Source organism: Sturnira hondurensis, unplaced genomic scaffold (assembly GCF_014824575.4).
Source record: "Sturnira hondurensis isolate 20B ecotype Veracruz unplaced genomic scaffold, ASM1482457v3 Scaffold0002840, whole genome shotgun sequence".
Classification (NCBI taxonomy): Eukaryota; Metazoa; Chordata; class Mammalia; order Chiroptera; family Phyllostomidae; genus Sturnira; species Sturnira hondurensis.
In genome coordinates, this window is record NW_028075471.1 from 28,757,190 (window position 1) to 28,778,114 (window position 20,925).

Below are 20,925 nucleotides of genomic sequence, written 5' to 3' on the forward strand. Positions count from 1 at the left end.
TCACACAACCAAAAGATGGACGACAGTAAATTTAAAATAAAAAGTAACCAGAATTTCCAGAAAATTGAATTATATGGAAGTCCGATAATGAGGGAGTTAAGGAAGAAACATTCATCCAGACCAGCAGGAGGGCACAGACAGGCAACCGGAGTGGAGAGGATGTGCAACAAGGTGGCGGCTAGAGGACCACATAGGGTGAGGCAGCATCTGTGGTCCCATATTCACATGCAGATAAACCAGGAAGAACAACTGGGGAACAAGACAGATCACACAACCTATGGTTCCAGTATGGGGAAATAAAGCCTCAAAAACTCTGAAAACACCTATGGGGGGTCACGAGGGCAAGAGAAACTCCCAGCCCCACAGGAGAGCCTATTGGAGAGACCCCCACAGGGTCCTAGAATGTACACAAGCCCAAGCACCCAGGAACCGGCACCAGAAGGCCCAATTTACTTGTGGGTAGTGGGGGAAATGACTGAAAGCCAGCAAAGAGCCAAACAAGTGGCACTGTTCCCTCCGGTATCCCTCCCCCACATGGAGCACCACAGGATGGCAACGTGGGTTGCCCCACCCTGGCGATTACCTGAGGCTCCACCCCTTACTGTGTAACAGGTATGCCCAGACAAAGAAATGGCCCAAATGAAAGAACAGATCAAAGCTCCAGAAAAAATACAACTAAGCAATAAAAAGATAGCCAACCTATCAGATACACAGTTCAAAACACTGGCAATCAGGATGCTCCCAGAAATGGTGGAGTATGGTCACAAAATAGAGAAAAAAAGTGAAGGCTATGCAAAGTGAAATAAGAAAAAATGTACAGGGAACCAACAGTGAAGGGAAGGAAACTGGGACTCAAATCAATGGTGTGGACCAGAAGGAAGAAATAAACAGTCAACCAGAACAGAATGAAGAAACAAAAATTCAAAAAAAAAATGAGGAGAGGCTTAGGAACCTCAGGAACAATTTAAAATGTTCCAACATCCCATCATAGGGGTGCCAGAAGGAGAAGAGGAAGAGCAAGAAACTGAAAACTTATTTGAAAACACAATGAAGGAGAACTTCCCCAATTTGGCAAAGGAAATAGACTTCCAGGAAGTCCAGGAAGCTCAGAGAGTTCCAAAGAAGTTGGACCTAAAGAGGAACACAGCACAACATAACTACATTACTCAAGATGAAAAATAAGGAGAGAATCTTAAAAACAACAACAGAAAAAGAGACAGTTACCTACAAAGGAGTTCACATAAGACTATTGGCTGACTTCTCAAAAGAAGCCTTGCAGCAAGAATGGGCTGGAAAGAAGTATTCAAAGTCATGAAAGGCAAGGACCTATATCCAAGATTACACTCTCCAGGAAAGCTATTATTTAGAATGGAAGGCAGATAAAGTGCTTCCCAGGCAAGGTCAAGTTAAAGTAGTTCATCATCACCAAGCCCTTATTATATGAAATGTTAAAGGGACTTATCTAAGAAAAAGAAGATTTTCAAAAATATGAATAGTAAAATGACATTGAACTCACAACTATCAACAATTGAACCTAAAAAAAAACAAGAACAAACTGCATAAACAACTACAACAGGAATAGAATCACAGAAATGGAGTTCATATGGAGGGCTATCAGCAGGGAGGAGTCGGGGGGATAATGAGGGGAAAGGTAAAGGAAATAAGAAGTGTAAATGGTAGGTACAAAATAGACAGGAGGAAGTTAAGAGTAGTATACGAAATGAAGAAGCCAAAGAACTTATATGTATGACCCATGGACATGAACGGGGACTGCTGGTGACAGGGGTATGCAGAGTGGAGGGGAATAAAGAGGAGAAAAAAATGAGGCAACTATAATAGCATAATCAATAAAATATACTTTTAAAAAAAGAAAAGACAACCTTCTGAATTGGAGAAAATATTCACCAGTGACACATCCAACAAGGAGTTAGAATTCAAAATTTATAAAGAACTCCCATAGCTTAACATCAAAATACAAAAGATCCACTTAAACAGTGGGCAGAGAACCTGAACAGACATTTTCCCAAGAAGACATACAAATGGCCAACAGATATATGAGAAGATGCTCACATCACTAATCATCACAAAAGTGCAAATGAAAACCACAATGAGATATCACCTCACACATGTCAGAATGGCTACCACCAATAAATCAATAAAACACAAGTGTTGGCAGGGATGTGGAGAAAAGGGAACCATGGTCCACTGTTGATGCAGCCACCATGGGAAACAGTAAGGAGGTTCCTTAAAAAATTAAAATAAACTGCTTAATGACTCAGCAATTCCACTTCTGGGTATTTATCCGAAAAAACCCACAACACTAGTGTGAAAAGATACATGCACCCCCTATGTTCATTACAGAATTATTTAAAATAGCCAAAATAGGGAAGCAACCTAAGTGCCCACTGATAGATGAATGGATAAAGAAAATGTGGCACAGATATACAATGGAATATTACTCAGCGATAAAGAGTGAAATCCTACCATTTGTGACAACATGGATGGACCTAGATGGTATTGTATTAAATGAAATAAATCAGAAAGAGAAAGACAAATATCATATCATTTCACTTATATGTGAGATCTAAAGAATAAAAGAAATAAAACAAACAGACTCATAGATACTGATGTTTTCCAGATGAGAGAGGGGTTGGGCAGCTGGGTAGAAGGGGTTAAGAACTACAAATTGGCAGTTACAAAATAGTCACGAGGATGTAAAGTGTAGGACAGGAAACACAGCCAACAACAGTGTAATAACTATGTGGGGTGCCAGGTAGGTACTAGATTTATGGGGGTGGCAGGGGGAGATCACATTGTAAATTACATAAACATCTAACCACTATGCCGTACACCTGGAACTAATATAACATAATTTTGAATGTCAACAATAGTTGAAAAATAGAAAAAAATAATTTAAAAAATAGAAAATAAAGCCCTGGCTGGTGTGGTTCAGTGGATTGAGCATGGGCCTGTGAAAAAAAGTGTCGCCAGTTCAATTCCCAGTCAGGGCACATGTTGTAGGCCAGGTCCCCAGTAAGGAGCACATGAGAGGCAAACACACAGTAATGTTTTTCTCTCTCTCTTTCTCCTTCCCTCCCCCATCTCTAAAAATAAATAATTAACACCTTTAAAATATAGAAAATAAATCAATAAAACAATAAACGTAACATTACTGAAATTTTTATATACTTTAAAAAAATGGCCTTACAACAAGCCTTTTTCCAGAACCAAGTTTCTGCTGTTCCGTCTCCTGTCTTTTATCTGCATCTGTTGCAAAAGCAAGTACTTGGTACCTGTAAAAAAGATAAAGAATAATGAAAAGTGACTTTATAATGAAAAAGTGTAAATTATTTTAAACTTTCAATGCATATTATCTCAATAAAGCTGATTGAGAAGATAAAGCACTTAATCTATAAACCTTATGAACCACTTTTACCTTGGTTTTAAAAACTGTAAAATTTAGGACTGAATTCTCAGGAATGATACTCTGATGTAAGACTGTAAAACTGTCATGATCAAGAAATCATATCCATGTGTCCCAAAGCCCAATACTGAGAAAATAGTTCTGCCAACTATCAAAGCATTTCCATTAAAATTTTGTGTGACGAATAGCAACACTCAAGAAAGATCTAGAACCAAAACACCAAACAGAAAGAAACGCAAATGATGCAAAGCAGCCAGGTGTGGCAGAAACTACTAACACATAACGTGGAGCTCAGAAGCCATGAGTCTAAGCCCCAGACTGATCACTTACTAGTTCAGTGGGTTCTGGAAAATTAAACACTCTGTGTCTTATCTTCCCCATGAATAAGATGGGAAGAACACTTTCTAACTCAAGCATTGTTAAAAGAATTAAAAAATAACGAAGTGCCTAGTACAGTATCTGGTATATTTTAGGTGCTGAAACATTCATTGATAGATTAACAGACAGATAAAGGTTTATATAAGCAGAAAGATCGATAATTTAGTAGTTTATCTGGTATGTAATAAGTTCTCAATAATGTATATTATTACTTTTTATAAGTATTTTACAGCTTTTTAAAATAGTAACATTTAGCTCAAACCATTATTTAAAATAACTTGTAAATGTCATTCACTCTAGAAATGGCTGATTTAGCCAGAAAGTTTAAATTTGCTTGTCTTCCATTAATTAGTGATATGTTAGAGTAATAATCCTACTGTCAGTGAAGAACCTTAAGGCTTATAGATTTCTTTCCCTCCTACTGAGGCAAAACTCTTTGCATTGTTCTTCCACAGCTAAGAGGAAAATCAGTAAAAACTCTATTATAATAGACACCCTGTGTTGTCTGAGAAAAAGATGTCCGATCGTGCAAACATCTGGGACCTGAATGAAGGTGATGTGTCATCACAGGTAGCTAAGCACTGAAGTGTGCACTGGTATTCAAATATCATACACCAGCTCCTACACCACCCTCTCTCAATCAGGAATACTTCATTTGTAAACAGCCTCCAATTTCAGGTGGAGGCAGAATGACTGTGCATGAAGATAGATTTTGCAAGGCATTCACAAAAATCAGGTTTGTGGTTAATATGAAAGCTTAATGTACACGAATTCCACTCATTCAATAAACATACAGCAGGGGTCTAATACAAGCATTGACAAAGGAAAAAACTACTACCTGGTCTATATCCACCAGGACCTGCCAAAGTGGTGGAGATTCATGTACAAGTAAGTGTAACTTAGAATGCACTGTACTAACAGAAGGTATGCACACAGTACCAAGGGAACAAGGTGACAGAAACAGAAACAGAAGTGGAAGAATATATACATTCTTGGTCTGGGTTCAGGAGGAGAATGCTACATTTTAAAGAATGAGTGAAAACTCATCGTGCTGGTAAAGAGGTAAAGGCGTTATGGCAAAGCAAACAGCACATGCAAAGGCATGCAGCAGTAAGAGACATGAAAGGCCGTGACAGGAGTTTAGGAGAGACGCATGGCAGGGAGGACTGAGTCATGGGCAATGAGACCAACAGGTAGGAGGGTGAGGAGCTCAGCCTTGTAAAACCCTGCTAAAAAATCCCATAGGCAACTGCAGCAAACATCTCCATATTAACTGAGACTGACTTTCAAAAGGCCTATGTCTCCAAAAGTGTCTCACAAATAGGATTGTTTTACTTTTCTCAGTTCGTGGTAAGAGAAACAGTGTGCACTGGTGACTGGAACATAAGCCCAGAGCTGGTCCTGCTGAGGATCTAACCCTAGGCAACTAATTACCTAGATGGTTAATTTCCTGCAGACACCAACCTACTGGAGGATGATAGAGATATTAATGAGATCATTGCAAAAATCCAAAGCTTCTGAGTTGTTTGAAGCTTCTTATATAACTACAAAGAGTTCTTATTTCATCTGAGAAAGAAGTGAGCCCCTAAAGTGGCCTCATTAACATCAAAACAGCAAGCAGAGACAGCCAAAACTGAGTGCAGGTTTCCAAGTCCAGATCATTTCTCTCCCTGGAAGGTGACCCAGAAGAGTATTTTATTACTGAACAGAGCTGACAGTAAATGTAGATGATGACAAACCTACAGCGGCACCTATTTTATGGTTCTTCTTTACATCCTCTTAACTGCGACCAATAACGTACATGGCAATCTATTTCCAAAACCAAAGAATCCCAAGCACACTTAGAAATTCTAAAATAAAGAAAACTCTTAGATTTTTTTTCTTACCAGGCAAGTGCTCAGTGATATAAGCTAAAGAACATGCTTCCCTTGCTGAGACTGCTAAGGAACAGTGTGGCCCACTGCAACAAGATTCCATGAAAGACTGTCATACGTAGTTCTCACGTACAAAGCAGAGAGGGAGCAATCACAAACGCAGCCGGTCCAGGCGAATGGCGGCACTTTTTAGCTCAATAACCGCGAATGTTTAATGGGTCCTGTGGAGCACCAGTGACAAACTCAACCATGTAATTTAGTGCTCTCCTGTCTCACATCGTAAAAACAGCAGCAAGGAGCTAAAATATGGACTGAGGTGTCATGGAGTACAAAAGAAAACCCTCCAAAATCATTTATTTTCTAATGAAACATAGCTGGCACCTCAAAGGACAGCAGGATATTCTGGACCCTTGATATTTAAACTCGGGGAATTCTACTAGAAATGGAGGCTCTGGACACAGAGCCTCACATTGTTCCCTCTCAACTGCAGCCAAAACATCCTCGAGTGTGCCAGAGAGAAGCAATAACTTCTTTTCATTGAAAGATGCCAGTAACAAGAGAAACATTCCTTACAAACTTTGCACCTTCATAAAGATCTTCTTAAACACCTTACTTTCAGGCAGGTGCAGTGCTGGGCACTTTAGGAGATACAAAAGCCCTGCCGTCAGGGATCATTTAACTCAGTTGAGAAGAAAAAGAAGCAAATATGTAGTTTCAATGGAAGCATGAACAGAACTTGTGAAAAACTACTCTGAATTGAGGAGGAGGAGATGTGGCTTAGACCCAGGTCACAGAAGACCTGAAGGGAGCAGGGAGGCTTCCAGACATGATTGCCTTTTGCAGAGAAGGGAGGGAGAGCATTTCAGAAAGAGAATAGCCTGCGCAAGAGAGGAGGGGGAGAAAAAGTGGATGTATAGGGAGAGCCTCAGATATTGCAATTTGACAAGAGGCTTAGACTGGCAAAGAACATATTCGTCTTTTTTAAATATTGTCAATTAAATTCAACAAATGTATTTTATAAAATATGAATTTAAAGCCTATTTACTATTTACAATGTATTGGGAGGCACTATAAGGGTGCAGGGAAAGTGTAGGGCACAAAGGAGAAAAATAAAACTCATGGCAAATACATACACTTCTTCGGGGAGCCTCCCTACATTCAACTCTTATTTAAAGGAGCCCCCTGCAGGCTTCCTCAGTATCTGGTGCACAGTTCTGCTGCAGTCTCGATCAAAACAAACTGAAACTTGCTTACATACCACTTGAGGACAAGAGACAGGTCTCATTTAACTTTATATCTCCTGTACTTCACACAATGTGTGGCACATAGAAGCCTCTTGAAAAATGTTTTCTAAATGAAAGATTGAACAAACAAACCAAATTATTCCATCAGAGAGCAGATATTTAAGATAGATTCTGCTCTCAGGAACCTGATAATGCAAGCCATCCTCTGGTACATTTTACACAGTATAAGAAGGCAATATATGATATTGTACAAAAATTACTTTACTAGGCAAAAAATCTCTCTAGGAGGTGAAAAAAGAGGAATAGTTGAACCAGTTAACTTTAAAAGTCTATTCCAAATCTGAAGGTCAACATAACAGAGATAAAATGGGACTGGATTATAGACAGAGAGCACTAAATGTCAATATAAGAAAGTTTGGATTTTTTAATGAGAAACCAAAAGTCTGGATTAAAGGGTGTTTTTAAAAGATAGCTATAGCCCTGGCTGATGTGGTGCAGTTGGATGGAGCACCATCTCATAGCCAAAAGACTGTGGGTCTGATTCTCAGTCAGGGCACATGCCTGGGTTGCAGGTTTGACACCCCCCCAACCAGGTGCCTACAAGGAGGCATTTCTTTGATGTTTCTCTCTCACATCGGTGTTTCTCTCTCTCCCTCCCTCTTCCTCTAAAAGCAATGAAAAAACGTCATCGGGTGAGGATAAAAAATATCTTTAGATAGCTACAAGAATGACCCTAAAATCTAGGGGCAAAAAATCAGAAGTCTAAGTGAAAAAGCAAAGGCCTCAGTGCCAATAGGAATGGGAAGTAAGGGTTGAATAAGAGGGGAAAAAGGTAGAAAGGTCAGGATCTACTGACTCAATAATTCTGACAAGGAAAGAAAAAGAGAATAAAAAATGATTCTAAGGTTTGATAAATATGGCCAAAAGAACAGTGATACAGAAGCTACCCCTCCAAAAAAGGCCAACAGTTCCCTCACTTCAAAAGAAAAACAACTCTCAACGTGTATCCCTGATTTAAAATCCTACCTGAATTCTAATCCTACCTGTGTGTTTACAATGACAATTTCTGGGACCTTTCTAAAAATTACTAAATCAAAATCTAGGGTATTGGGGATTGGGAATCCCCAAATGAGCATTTGATAGCAGGCTTCCCACACTGAATTCAGAGACCCATGGACTCCCCTAGTTCCTATCTGAACATAACCGAGCTTGTTTTAAAGTAATTAAATATTTGGTATCAAAAACAAAAATGAATTCTGTCTGAAAAGCCTTTTGCACTAACTGATTGCATTCTATTAACTGATTATAAATACGTTTAGTGAAGCTTCAAAAGAACCTACAGTTTCCACGCTTTCTCCCATCCCAAACTGCACCCGTAATTATCGTTCAATTTTATCTATTAAACTTGAAAGCGTGGGTAAATACAACACATTATTTAATGTAATAAACCCTCCTGACTGTCACCATTGCACAATAATCACATAACCCATGCAGTTTAACCATTATCAAAGACCCACATGATGGATCAAGTGATGAATTCTTTAGTACTAAATGGAGATGAATTTAACAGACTGGCATGCTGAATCACCGCAGCTAAAACAGCGTGAGCTTCGGTGGGATTAAATTTACGCATTAAGGGAACCTACACATCGCGTCCTCATCCAATGGCTCCTGGGGTTATTACCAACCTAATTCCTGTGCACATATTTCACAGAGTAGGTCATGGAGCATGCAGATGTCTGCGCTGTGACCCCTGTCTAGCACTGCCAGTATCACTGCTTGGCAGGAGTTGAGACACGGCACTGGGTGGAAAGCTGAAAAGCAGATCTCCTCAATACTACTTGGGTTGTGACAGGCTTGAATGCATTATACAGACACTTTTCTCAACCTCTCAAGATAACTATAATATTTTATTTATTACAGTAGCAATGCCACAATTCATTGATTTCCTTTGGACAAGGGCCACAGGAGTGATGGCAGGAATGAGACATAACGATGCACTACCTCCACCAGTTAACTTCTTCGTCACAAACACTGGCCTGTTTTCAGAGTTCTGGATCCTAGGTGCCCTGACAGTAATTCACAGAAGCTAGGTTGCCACGTTCAAAGGGAAAACTGCACTGCCTTGCTATAGATGCAGTAGTGAAACTTGAAGACAAAAACGCACAGCTGTTGCCTGATGGATTTATATTTTCTTCCTGTCCTGGGAAAAATACAAGGCCAAAATAATACCGAAAAAACTATAATGAAGTGTTGCTTAGACGTTTAAAGTTCTAACTGTTGCCGTCAGTAAGATAACAACAAAAAAAGTAACTGAAGATACTGTAAGTCCCCAAGTCAATTTCTTTCCCAGCATGGATTTCTTTCTTTTCCCCATTCTCTGTTCCAACATAAAACACAGCCTCCAAAAACCTCAAAACATTAATTTTTATTGAACTGTAGCTGATAGAGGAGAAAAAGTCCTCTCTCTAAACACAAGTCACCCAAATCAGTCAGGATTTCTAGTAAAAAATAAAAACTGCTTTCACAGGACCGTCTCCATACTTCACTTCTATTATCATCATTCTTCTATGAACATTTGTAACAATGCTTATATGCCTGCCAGCCTTCTTCCTAGGTACACCTACATCTTTTTTTATAAAATAATTTCATATATTCATCTTTATATTGGGCTTTTTTCACTGACCTTGTGTTTTATTATTTATAACTCCGGGAACAGTCCCAATAATTGTTGAACACTTTCTGTAGGGTGGCCACTTGACACCATGTCATCCTCATAAAAAACTTGTCAAGGAGCTGTTATTATCCACTTTGCAGCCAGGACACTGACCACCCAACTGCTGGGAGCAGCAAAATCATGGTTGCAGTCCAGTTCGCCTCTCTGCAAAGCCCCCTCTCGGCCTCTGCACTGGACCGCCTTTCCAATGCCTTACCACATGTAAATGATACCTCTACATCACCAAAAGTACGTTTTATTTTAAAAGGGGGGGGCTCTTCTTTATTTGTGATATTGAAACTTTTTGTGGAAAAGAACTAATCAGCAATGTACACACCAAAAAACCACGATTTCAAAGGCAGGACATCCAAACTTACTTGTAACTTTCCACGTGTCGGCAGGAAGAGACGGTAATGAAGGAATCTGTCCGGGAACTGTAGGCAAGAGGGCCAGGCAGAAGAGAACCTGGGAGAAACCTCCCAAAAGCATAGCTCTCCTGCTCAAACACCATCAGCATCCCATCTACGGACTGGATGCAAATCAAATCTCGACCTGAAGAAGGATTAGAGAAAATTAGGTGACCTATTCTTAAATATTTAACGCTCTCTGCCACAAATATGTCATAAGTTTATTTTTTCCCCAAGGGGGAAAAGGAGCAGTTCAATCTTTAAATTACAAACTGATGAAGCTATCAGACAACTGTGTATCAGTATACATATACGTCCCCATTTTAAAGGATTTAGATGTCTATATTTTTAAATTCAATTACTCTCATTTATTGTATGTTAAAATCCCTAGCTCAAGATAACCCTTAATAACAATCAAGACTCTTTGCAAAATATCATGTTCCCCAAAATCAGAAATATAACCACTACTCTGCACAAAACTACTTTTCTTCGGAACACACCAGCCTCATACTTTGCAGTGACTCAGGAGCCAGTCGAACCCAGCACATGAAACCCACAGACGTGGATGAGGCACCAGTTTTACACAAGTCACAGTGTTAAGCACTATTGGGAGTGAAAAAATATATATACGTTCAAAAATACTAATAATCAGGGCCAAGATGGAGGGATAGGAAACACACTGTGCCTCCTTGCACAACCAAAATTAAGGACAACAAATATTTAGAAACAGACAAAAAAAACCCAACCAGAACAGACAGAAAATTGAACTGTATGGAAGTCTGACAACCATTCATCCAGACTGGTAAGAGGAGCAGAGTTGGCGGGCAGTAGAGAGGTGTCCCAGAAGGAAAAAGTGGTGGCTGGCAGATCTCAGGGACACAGGCAGTGGTTGGCAAATCCCAGGCATGGGGTGGCAATGGGCAGTCCCAGTGATGTGTGCAAGGCAGCTGGCTGACTGCAGTCACACATTCTTGCACAGATATACTAGGCAAAAACCGGCAGGGAGACAAACCATGCAATCCCAGGCCCCAGCAACGGGAAATAAAGCCTAAAAGCACTGACTGACAACACCTCTGGGGGTTGAGGTTCCAGGAGAGACTCCCAGCCTCACAGGAGAGTTTGTTGGAGAGACCCACAGAGTCCTAGAACAGGCCCACCCACCTGGGAACCAGCACCAGGAGGGCCCAATTTGCTTGTGGGAAGCAGCAGAGGGGACTGAAATCTGAGAGAGAGGAGCAAGCACCATTGTTCCCTCTCTGACCCCGCCCCTACATACAGCGTCACAACCCAGCAACTGGGTTGCCTCACCCTGGTGAACACCTAAGGCTCTGCCCCTCACTATGTAACAGGCGAAACCAGACCAAAAGAAAAAAAAAAGGCTCAAACAGAAGAAGAGATCAAAGCCCCAGAGCCAATACATCTAAGTGATGAAGAGATAGCCAACCTATCAGGTGCACAGTTCAAAGCACTGGTGATCAGGATGCCCACAGAACTGATTGATTTTGGCTGCAAATTAGATGAAAAAATTAAGGCTAAACTAAATGAAATGAAGCAAAATACACAGGGAACCATTAGAGATGGGAAGAAAACTGGAACTCAAATCAATGGAGCGGACCAGAAGGAAGAAAAAAGTAACCAAACAGAAAAGAATGAAGAAACAAGAATTCATAAAAACAAGGAGAGTCTTAGGAACCTCCAGGACATCTTTAAATCTTCCAACATCCGAATCATAAGGGTACCAGAAAAGGAAGAGTAACAGCAACAAGTGGAAAACTTATTTGAACAAATAATAAAGGAGAAATTCCCCAAGCTGGCAAAGGAAATAGACTTCTAGGAAGTCCAGGAAGCTCAGAGAGTCCTAAGAAGGTGGACCCAAGAAGGAACACACCAAGGCACATCATAATTACATTAGCCAAGAAGAAAATGAAGGAGAGAATCCTAGAAGCAGCAAGAGATAAGGGGATAGTCACCTACAAAGGAGTTCCTACCAGGCTGTCAGCGGATTTCTCAAAAGAGACCTTGCAGGCAAGAAGGGGCTGGAAAGAAGTATTCCAAGTCATGAAAGGCAAGGGCCTACATCCAAGATTGCTCTATCCAGCAAAGCTTTCATTTAGAATGGAAGGGCAGATAAAGTGCTTCTCAGATAAGGTCAAGTTCAAGGAGTTCATCATCACCAAGCCCTTAATATATGAAATGTTAAAGGGTCTTATCTAGGAAAAGAAGATAAAAAATATGAACAATGAAAGGACAGCAAACTCACAGTCACTAACAACCACACCTAAAACAAAAGCAAAGAACTAGAACAGGAACAGAACCACAGAAATGGAGATCACATGGAGGGTTAGCAACAGGGGAGTAGGAGGAGGAGAGAGGGGAAAAAGGTACAGAGAATAAGTAGCATAGACAGTAGGTAGAAAATAGGGGGAGGGCAAGATTAATGTGGGAAATGTAGAAGCTAAAGAACTTACAACACATGGACATGAACTAAAGGCAGGGGAATGTGGGTGGGAGGGGGTGTACAGGGTGGAGGGGAATGAAGGGAGGGAATGGGACAACTGTAATAGCATAATTAGTAAAGTATATACATATTTTTTAAAGATTTTATTTATTTATCTTTAGAGGGGAAGGGAAGGAGAGAGGGAAAGAAACATCAATGTATGGTTGCCTCTCCTGTGTCCCCCGCTGGGAACTGGCCTGCCAGGCATGTGCCCTGACTGGGAATCGAACTGCGATCTTCTGGTTCGCAGGCTCACACTCAATCCACTGAGCTAGGCAGCCAGGCTAATAAAATATATTTTAAAAAATACTGATAATCATTGATTGCCCTAAACTACAGATTGACTTTAAAGGGTCTTCTACTACCAGTCTACAAGTAACAACTATGAAATTCACAATTCTTAAAATATATTGAGAGGATGAAAATGATGACGATTTCTATGACACTGTAGTATCCCTAATACTACAGTGTAGTATCCCGAAAAAGATCCGGTGGCTGTAACTTTTCACATTCTGCTGGTAGGATTATATACAGAGGAACAATGTCAGAGAACAATTACCGTATTTTTCGGACTATAAGACACATCTCCCCACTCCTTCCCCACATATTTGGGAGAAATAATGGCTGTTAGTGCTGCTGTTGAGTTCTGTTTACATTTATATTGGTGAAATATTATGTTATTTTTGTTATTAAATATTTCACCACATTTTTTGCTTCAAAATTTTTTTCCTATTTTCCTCCTCTAAAACCCAGGTATGTCTTATGGTCCAAAAAATACAGGTAAGCTACTCACTAAAGAAATAAGTAAAAGGTCAATCCTCTAATTAATTTGTCATCTCTAACTCATACACAGCAAGTCCTGTAGAACTCTATTCCATATTACCTTGGCTATAAGTGCCAACATAGTACACTTAAATTTTGAAATTTAAAGAACACTTTGGTCAAATAAAATTAAATTGCATAGAAATGGATGATATTCTAATTATTGTATCTGACTATGGACTCAGGGCAATTTCTAAAAAGAAAATGTGTTGCCAAAGGAGTTTTTTGAAAAAGAAAACTAAGATTTGGGGGTGCTTATTACTGCCACATACCCTGCCCCACCTTGACTGCTCGATAGTTCTATCATCAGAGACATGCTCCAAGTTGAATTCTGTCTTAGCATAAGAACGCCCACTAAACACAGATCTGAACCGTCCTGGAATCTCCCTAGAGAGCAAAGGATTGTTCCCACTAAAGCTGTTTTGAAGAGTATTCTCTCAATACTTGTTCTTTTATGATGCTTAGTGGGCTTTGCAGTCACTGTTTTAAACTTTTAAAAATCTAGTACTTTTCTACTATACTTATTAAAGGTTTCCGCAAAAGCTATGAGTTTGTTTGTATGCTGTACAAGTATATTCACAGAGATCTATTTAGGCAATGAGAACTCTCTCTATTGAGAACTTAACTATTTAGCAATCCCATTTGTCTGTAGCCAGCAAAAATAAAAAAGTATAAAAATGCCTCTAAATCATCATTGAAAAAGATGCTTCAACGTCTTTGTAATGAAAACCATAAAACTTTTTACGGAGGGATTCCCAAGCCTCACTCAGGGCCTCAGTTCTTATGTCGGTTCTGGTTCCAACAATGTACTTCTCACACACAGGTTGCTGATAACGCAGGAGCTGGAGCTGCCTCCCTTGCCCAATGACTCTATTTGTGTAAGAGTTCCAAAGTTACATATAAGATGTCGAAGTTCCTAACACTGGACAGCATGCATAAAACACACAATGACAGCATTATTATGATGGTGATTGTCACCTGCTTTCTCAGCCCAGAGAAAAGAAAATAGCAAATTAGAAAAGTGTGAACATGCTGACAGCTGTCAGCAACAACAGATATGCCCTAATAAAAAAAGATGACACAACATCTGTAAAATAATTTTTTTTAAATAACATTCTGGGCTCAGCGTAGGAGCAATTACAAGGCCGATATAGCTCAAAAGACAAATGTCACATTGCAATGGATTCAGGGTAATTAAATGGATTTAATATCATTTGGAATAGCTCAGTCATTTGCAAAAAGGGAACTTGTGGCAGAGATGCTACCTGCTGCCCCAGGAGTGGGTCTTTCTTCAGGGACTTGAATTATTAGCACATGCATGGCCATCCAGAACAAAGCCCGTATTTCCAGGCCTCTAATATAGAGAAACATCATATGATTACATTCTTACCAATGAGATGGGAGCAGAGGCAACATGTGCGACATCCAAACATGCCTGTAAAAGGACTGAGTATGCACTCCCCTGCCCCGTGTCCAGCATGACGCTAGGGCTGAAACAGCTAGCTTGGCCTCAAAAACAGAAGCCACATATTGAGTAAAACAGATCTCCCCAACCAACCCTGGACCACTTTATCTCCAGGTGGTTACAAATGACAAAAATAAATATCTTTCTTATTCAAGCTATTATTTTTTTAAGATTTTATTTATTTATCATTAGAGAGGAAAGGAAGGAGAGAAGGAGAGAAACATCAATGCATGGTTGCCTCTCGTGAGTCCCCTGCTGAGAACTGGCCTGCAACCCAGGCATGTGCCCTAACTGGGCATTGAACCACGATTGTGTGATTCGCAGGCCCGAGCTCAATCCACTGAGCTACACCAGCCAGGGCTCAAGCCATTATTAAGTTCGGTTTTCCTTAAAGCAATCGAGTCAGTTATTTAAATAACACAATTTATCTGAGCCAAAAGATCCATTCAGTATTGCTGAACCTTAGGATTTAGTTTCACTCAATGGGATCCTGATGCCAAATACACATACACACACGCGTGCGTGCACACACAGGCGATATTGGGACAACTGCAGAAATTGGAATATGCCTACATGTTAGAAAACATTAGAAATTATTGTTAATTTTCTTTTTTTTAATATTTTATTTATTTATCTTTAGAGAGGAAGGGAAGGAGAGAAGGAGAGAAATATCAATGTATGGTTGCCCCTCATGAGTCCCCTGCTGGGAACTGGCCTGCAACCCAGGCATGTGCCCTGACTGGGAATCGAACCGCGATTGTGTGGTTCGCAGGCCTGTGCTCAATCCACTGAGCTACACCATCCAGGGCTATTGTTAATTTTCTTAAATGTGACCATTGAACTGTGATTACAGAAGAGAACGCTCTTCCTAAGCGGTATGTCCTGTTCTTTTGTGGGTGAACTGGCACAAGGTCTGGAACTTATTTTAAAATGGTTCATAAATGCAAAATGTGTGTAAACACATGTATATGCATTTACAACTGTCGACTCTAGATAGTGGAAATATGAGTAATTCATGTTACTTTTCTGATATTTTAATCTTTTATACTAAAAATGTAGACCAATAAAATAAAGTATTTAAAAATATATCTTTCCCAGACAAATATACCTTTGAACAGTCAAGTGGGAACTCAGCATTAGCAAACCAAGCAAGACCTAAAGGAGAGCAATAAATTTAGTTTTAATAAATTGAGAATCAGAGAGACAGAAGAAATTCAATCAATAAATTATTACTTCTGTAATAATCTTGACCTTTGGGGGAGGACATCAGCTTTGGGGAAGGACAAGACTAAATATACTCTTGCTTTCTGTATCATTAAAGAATGTGAGGTAAGAGCACGTGTATTTCCAAGCAGCACTGCGATACGTTAGAATCACTGAACCACAAATCTTCAGTTCCCAAAGATCTCAAAGTGTGGTTCCCAGACGACCAGCATCAGCTTCATTTAGAAACTTCTTAGAAAAGCAAATTCTAAAAAGAAAAGAGAAAAGAAATGCAAATTCTGGAGTCCCACTCCAGATCTACTGAATCGGAAAATCTGGGGTTAGGACCCCCTTAGAAAGCTACCTGATGCGCACTCAAGTTTGAGAGCCAGTGCCTTGCCTTGTCGTGGCAAGACAAGGAGTTAGAGCTTGAAGAAAACTGGAGTCCCGGAGAGAAGCCGGCTCCTTAGCATGGTCGATGAGGTCTTCTTTCTGAAACTCCAGCAGGCTGGAGGACAGTACTGAATGCACTGCAGCGTCCACGCAGACTGCCTCTAGAGGCAGATGATTTGAGTTTGAGTCCCGCTCCCCCAATTATTAGCTGTGAGCCTGGGCTCAAATTTCTTTCCCCGCAAGATGACATGCCTAACTTAGCTGTAGGGAGAATTCAGTGAAATAATATATGGAAACTAGATCCCACAGACAGTAAATATAGCATCACATTATTATTTTATAATTATTTTCTACATCTCTTACTACATGTCAAATTAACATTTACCTGCTTGCTGTTTCCCACGCGCACTGGGATGGACCATGCTTCTTGCCTTCGCTTATATTACTACCTTTCCCCAAAAGCCTCTCTCGTTTTCTTCCTCTGCTCTGGTAAACATTTGCTGGCTGCCTCCTGGTCATCCATTCCCTTCTTCACTCAGCTTTAGCCACGAGCTTTGAGTGAGACTGACTTTATTCTAAGTTCGGGGGAAGGCCATGACTTGTGGAAACCAGTTAGGATCTCACTAGTCACAGTGACTGGCTCAGGGACAGTAAGTATAATTTACCACCAATGAGAGAAACTAAATCCTTAGGTTGAGCTGGAATGAGAGAAAACCTCACTCCTGCCCCTTGAGGAGGACTGTGTGTGGAGGATCGGGTATGGAATCACAGAGGAGAGGCCACGTGACCGCACAAGGGCACAGTTAAGGCAGGACCACGGAGACACTGGTGAGCTGGTGCCTCCAGCCCCAGCTGGAGACAATCCTACCAGTGACCTTTGCAGGCAATAAATTCCCATAAATGTGGGAGTCTCTTTGAGTTGAGTCTCTGTCCCTAAACCAAGTGGATCATCCCATTTGTCCCCAGAGAGACATCACAGGCTGAGGTTCCCATCTTCCTAAAATTCTTCTTTTCCCCTCAACCACCCTCCATCTGTGGTCCCACGCATCCCCATGCAACTAATGAACGACTGAAATGATCAGTTTCTGTGTTCTTCCCTCACAGGCAGGAGCCCACTCTTACTCATCTTTGTAATCCAACAACCATAAAATGCCTGGCACATCAGAGATATGCTAATAAACGTCTGCTGGGCTGAAGTAAGCTAGGCAAAACAGTTTATTCCTCTGCAGCTCCATTGGCTGAGATTTTATTCTATGTGTTTCACATATTGCCTTTGAAGTAAGTGAAAGATGCTTTATTTATTACAATCCTGGCTGCTGACATTGAGAAATATGCAGGGACCAATCCAAAACATTACTCAAAAATAAATAAATAAATAAATCCTCCCAATCACTGTTTTGGAAGCCACTTCAGAAGACATACCAGAGGCTCCCCTTACAGATAATGGGAGCAGAAAGAGCAGTCCAGAGACACCACACAAGTTTTGTAGCTCTGATAGAGCAGAGCCAACAGGAAGTCTTCATAAAAGCGATGGGATTGCAGGAGCTATGTAAGTGACCCAGCCGTGAACCATACTCCACGGTGCCGCCCCACATGCTCAGTATCACATTAGGGGCCGTAAGAAGCAAACAGCAGCAGCAGCAGCAGCCACGACTGCCCTTTCCCGGGCACCTGTTAGACTCCTGTCTTTGACGAACCATTTACCCAGCCGATTAGCTGTAGCCTTTAACAACTCTAAAAGGTGGACAATTGTCCCATTTTACACAGAAGAAGACCGGAACTCATGAAGCTTAAATAATTTGCCTAATGCCCAAAAAGTTAGAAAAGGAGCGCACTAGTACTCAAGTCAGAATCTCTCTGGCTCCATTTTACCAGGCATGTTCCCTGGGAGGCCCCATGATACCACACTAAACCCACATTTAAAAGTAACCTAAGTTAACCAAGACAATCTAAATGAGGTGAAACAGACTCAGCGCTGCAGAAAATCAAGGAGCTCAATGACAGTGAACTTCCTGGGAAAGGTTTCGTGAGAGAGGTAGGACTGAGAAGGATGGGTAGGATGAATAGGGGTCAAAGGCAAAAGAAGAGAAATTTTCTGGGAGGGAAAGGGAACATATTAGAAAAACATACAGAGGCCGTTAGACTTGACCCAATGAATGGATCAAGTTTTACCAACAGGGCATGAAATGTAAAATCAACTGATTGAATGGATGACAATATCTTAATGATTCTTCCTCAAAAGGTATGCCTAAACCATACACAGAAAAATATCTTTTAATGTTGGAATAATTAGGAAGGTTAGAGATTTCATCAGAATTTTAAATCTGGATGCTTCTCCCATTGGTTAAGACCATGAAGAGAGGAGAAAAACAACCACTTTGATTTGCAAGATCTTGAAACAGTTTGAGAAAGGACCTACCAAAACCATTTTGAAAGGATTCTGGAAATCAGTATTTTTCATTTTCAAAGGCAAAGAAAATTGTTGCGCCTGCAGAGTTGAGGGGTGAAGGCAGGAAAGTTCCATTACACGGCCTCGTGAAATGAATATTTATTAAATAGTGTGTCTCATTTCCTGGTGGTAAAATATCATGTAGCTAAAGCTTTACCGTGATGCATAAACTGGTAATCAATTACATGCTGGACCAACTGCTAGATTAACCGTTTTCTCTCCTAAATTATAGTCTAGTCACCAAAATGGGGTGTGTGTGTGTGTTCATGCCCAGGCGTTCTTTCTCATGCTGGCCCACATCACTTTCCATCATTCACGACTATAGCAGCAAGGGCCCCGTGGAGGTTCAGTCCTAAATACCATTTCCTCCACTTCTCGGCTGTCTTTTTCTTCCTGTGGAATCGATGCAGCGCAGGAAGGGGAGTGGTGTACATAAAAGAAGACGACCATTGCTCAGCATGCTCCGTGTTTTCTGAATCTCTCTATGCTCATATTTCTTTTACAGCATGAGTAAAAACACAGGTGAAGAAATGCAAACGTGACCTGTGGCCAAGCATATATTGCAGTTCAGCATGCAGCTGTCAGAAATACTTGGTCTTTCTCCAAGTCCGAGGAACACATGAAAAACAGCTGTACAGGTAGTCCAAAAGGCAGACAGGAAACACCAAGAGACTGATACGGAAGAACAGAAGAGTCCAAAAGTCTGTGGAACTTCCGCTGGTTTTACACACGCTCGGAAAAATGTTTGTTGTTGTTACATTAAAACTGAAACCCTAACTCATTAATCTTTATTGCAAAACTAACTCAAAAACGATACAACATGTTTGCTATGAACAAGGACATAAAAATGTTCAGAGGGGGATTTCAACACATACTTACTTAAAAACAAAAGGTAGATGTATTTCTAGAGCTTGCAGGATTGTAAATTTGCCATTAACTAACCTTTTTGTACTTTTTCACTCATATTATCATACAAATAAAACTACCACAACTGTTTTGAGATTCATGCTACAATTTGGCTATGCTTAATAATCAATAATTAGTAATTAATTGAATACAATAGCTAACTTCTTTCTAATGATTCTCTTCCTCATATCTTATTTTATTTGAGCATTCCAAAAGTAATTAGTGCCTGATAATACGTGATATTCAAGAAGACTCTAAGCTTAAAACAGTTAGATGAGATCGGGCACCTTCAGGGTGGTATGGCTGTAGACGCTTAAAACCTTCATTAGAAATAAATAAATAAATAAATTTTAAAGCCCTAAGCAGAGTAGATCAATAAATAGAATATATGTGTTGAGCTAAATAGCTAATATTTTAAAATATAACCAGGGAAAAATTACACAAATTCTCAACTATTATTCAAGTGTTACCCCAATAAATAATTTCATGAAACTAATTACTTTAAGACTCAAGAAAATAAAAATTGGGTCTACACACTAACTCTTCCTATGAACTTGCCCTTTGACATTTTAATGTGTCTCATTTTCATGGGAACTTTAACAGCCCTACAAAGACAACCAGTGTGTGCTCCACCAAGCTATTTATCAGTTTTTCCCCCTGAACTGTGAACAAGGTCAATAACATATTATAAAGAAATTACAGCTGTTCATCAAATTAGCATTATATGTGATGGATTCAATGTGAACACAAGGTTGGGTTTGAAAGTGGGGCCTGAGCATTATATCATCACTTGCATCACAAAATACTGCATAAATTACTTTGTGAGCTGTAAATATCATGACGGGCTTGATGACATTCTCTGGGTCTCACATTCATTCAGCAAATTCCACACAAATTCCCTGTGCACCTAGAATGTGCTAGGAGAGACACAATTGGTACACTCAGAAATTCAGTGCCTACAGGAGTTAATCAATATGGCAACAATTCAAGAACAGACACATTTTCAAATAATTTAAAAGGCTATGGGAGCATGGTTAACAGTGTCTGGAAGAATCAAGAATCAAGAACAGAAACAGAAGACTAGGGTCTTATAGACTGAGAAAGCCTTGGCCAGACAAATGGAGAAGCGGAAGTGGAGGCACTCTGT

At 40.2% G+C, this 20,925-nt stretch overlaps 1 protein-coding gene across 4 annotated transcripts in view; it reads right to left on the reverse strand.

Annotated features, from left to right (window-relative positions):
* BBS9 (Bardet-Biedl syndrome 9) overlaps positions 1-20,925 on the reverse strand; it is a 359,454-nt gene that overhangs the window by 257,408 nt on the left and 81,121 nt on the right. For all 4 annotated transcript variants that reach the window (XM_037041162.1, XM_037041163.1, XM_037041164.1 and 1 more), the window contains 2 exons: positions 10,014-10,188; positions 3,209-3,293 (listed from right to left, as the gene is read on the reverse strand). In XM_037041162.1, coding sequence (XP_036897057.1) covers positions 3,209-3,293; positions 10,014-10,188 — 260 coding nt within the window. The remainder of the gene's footprint in view (positions 1-3,208; positions 3,294-10,013; positions 10,189-20,925) is intronic.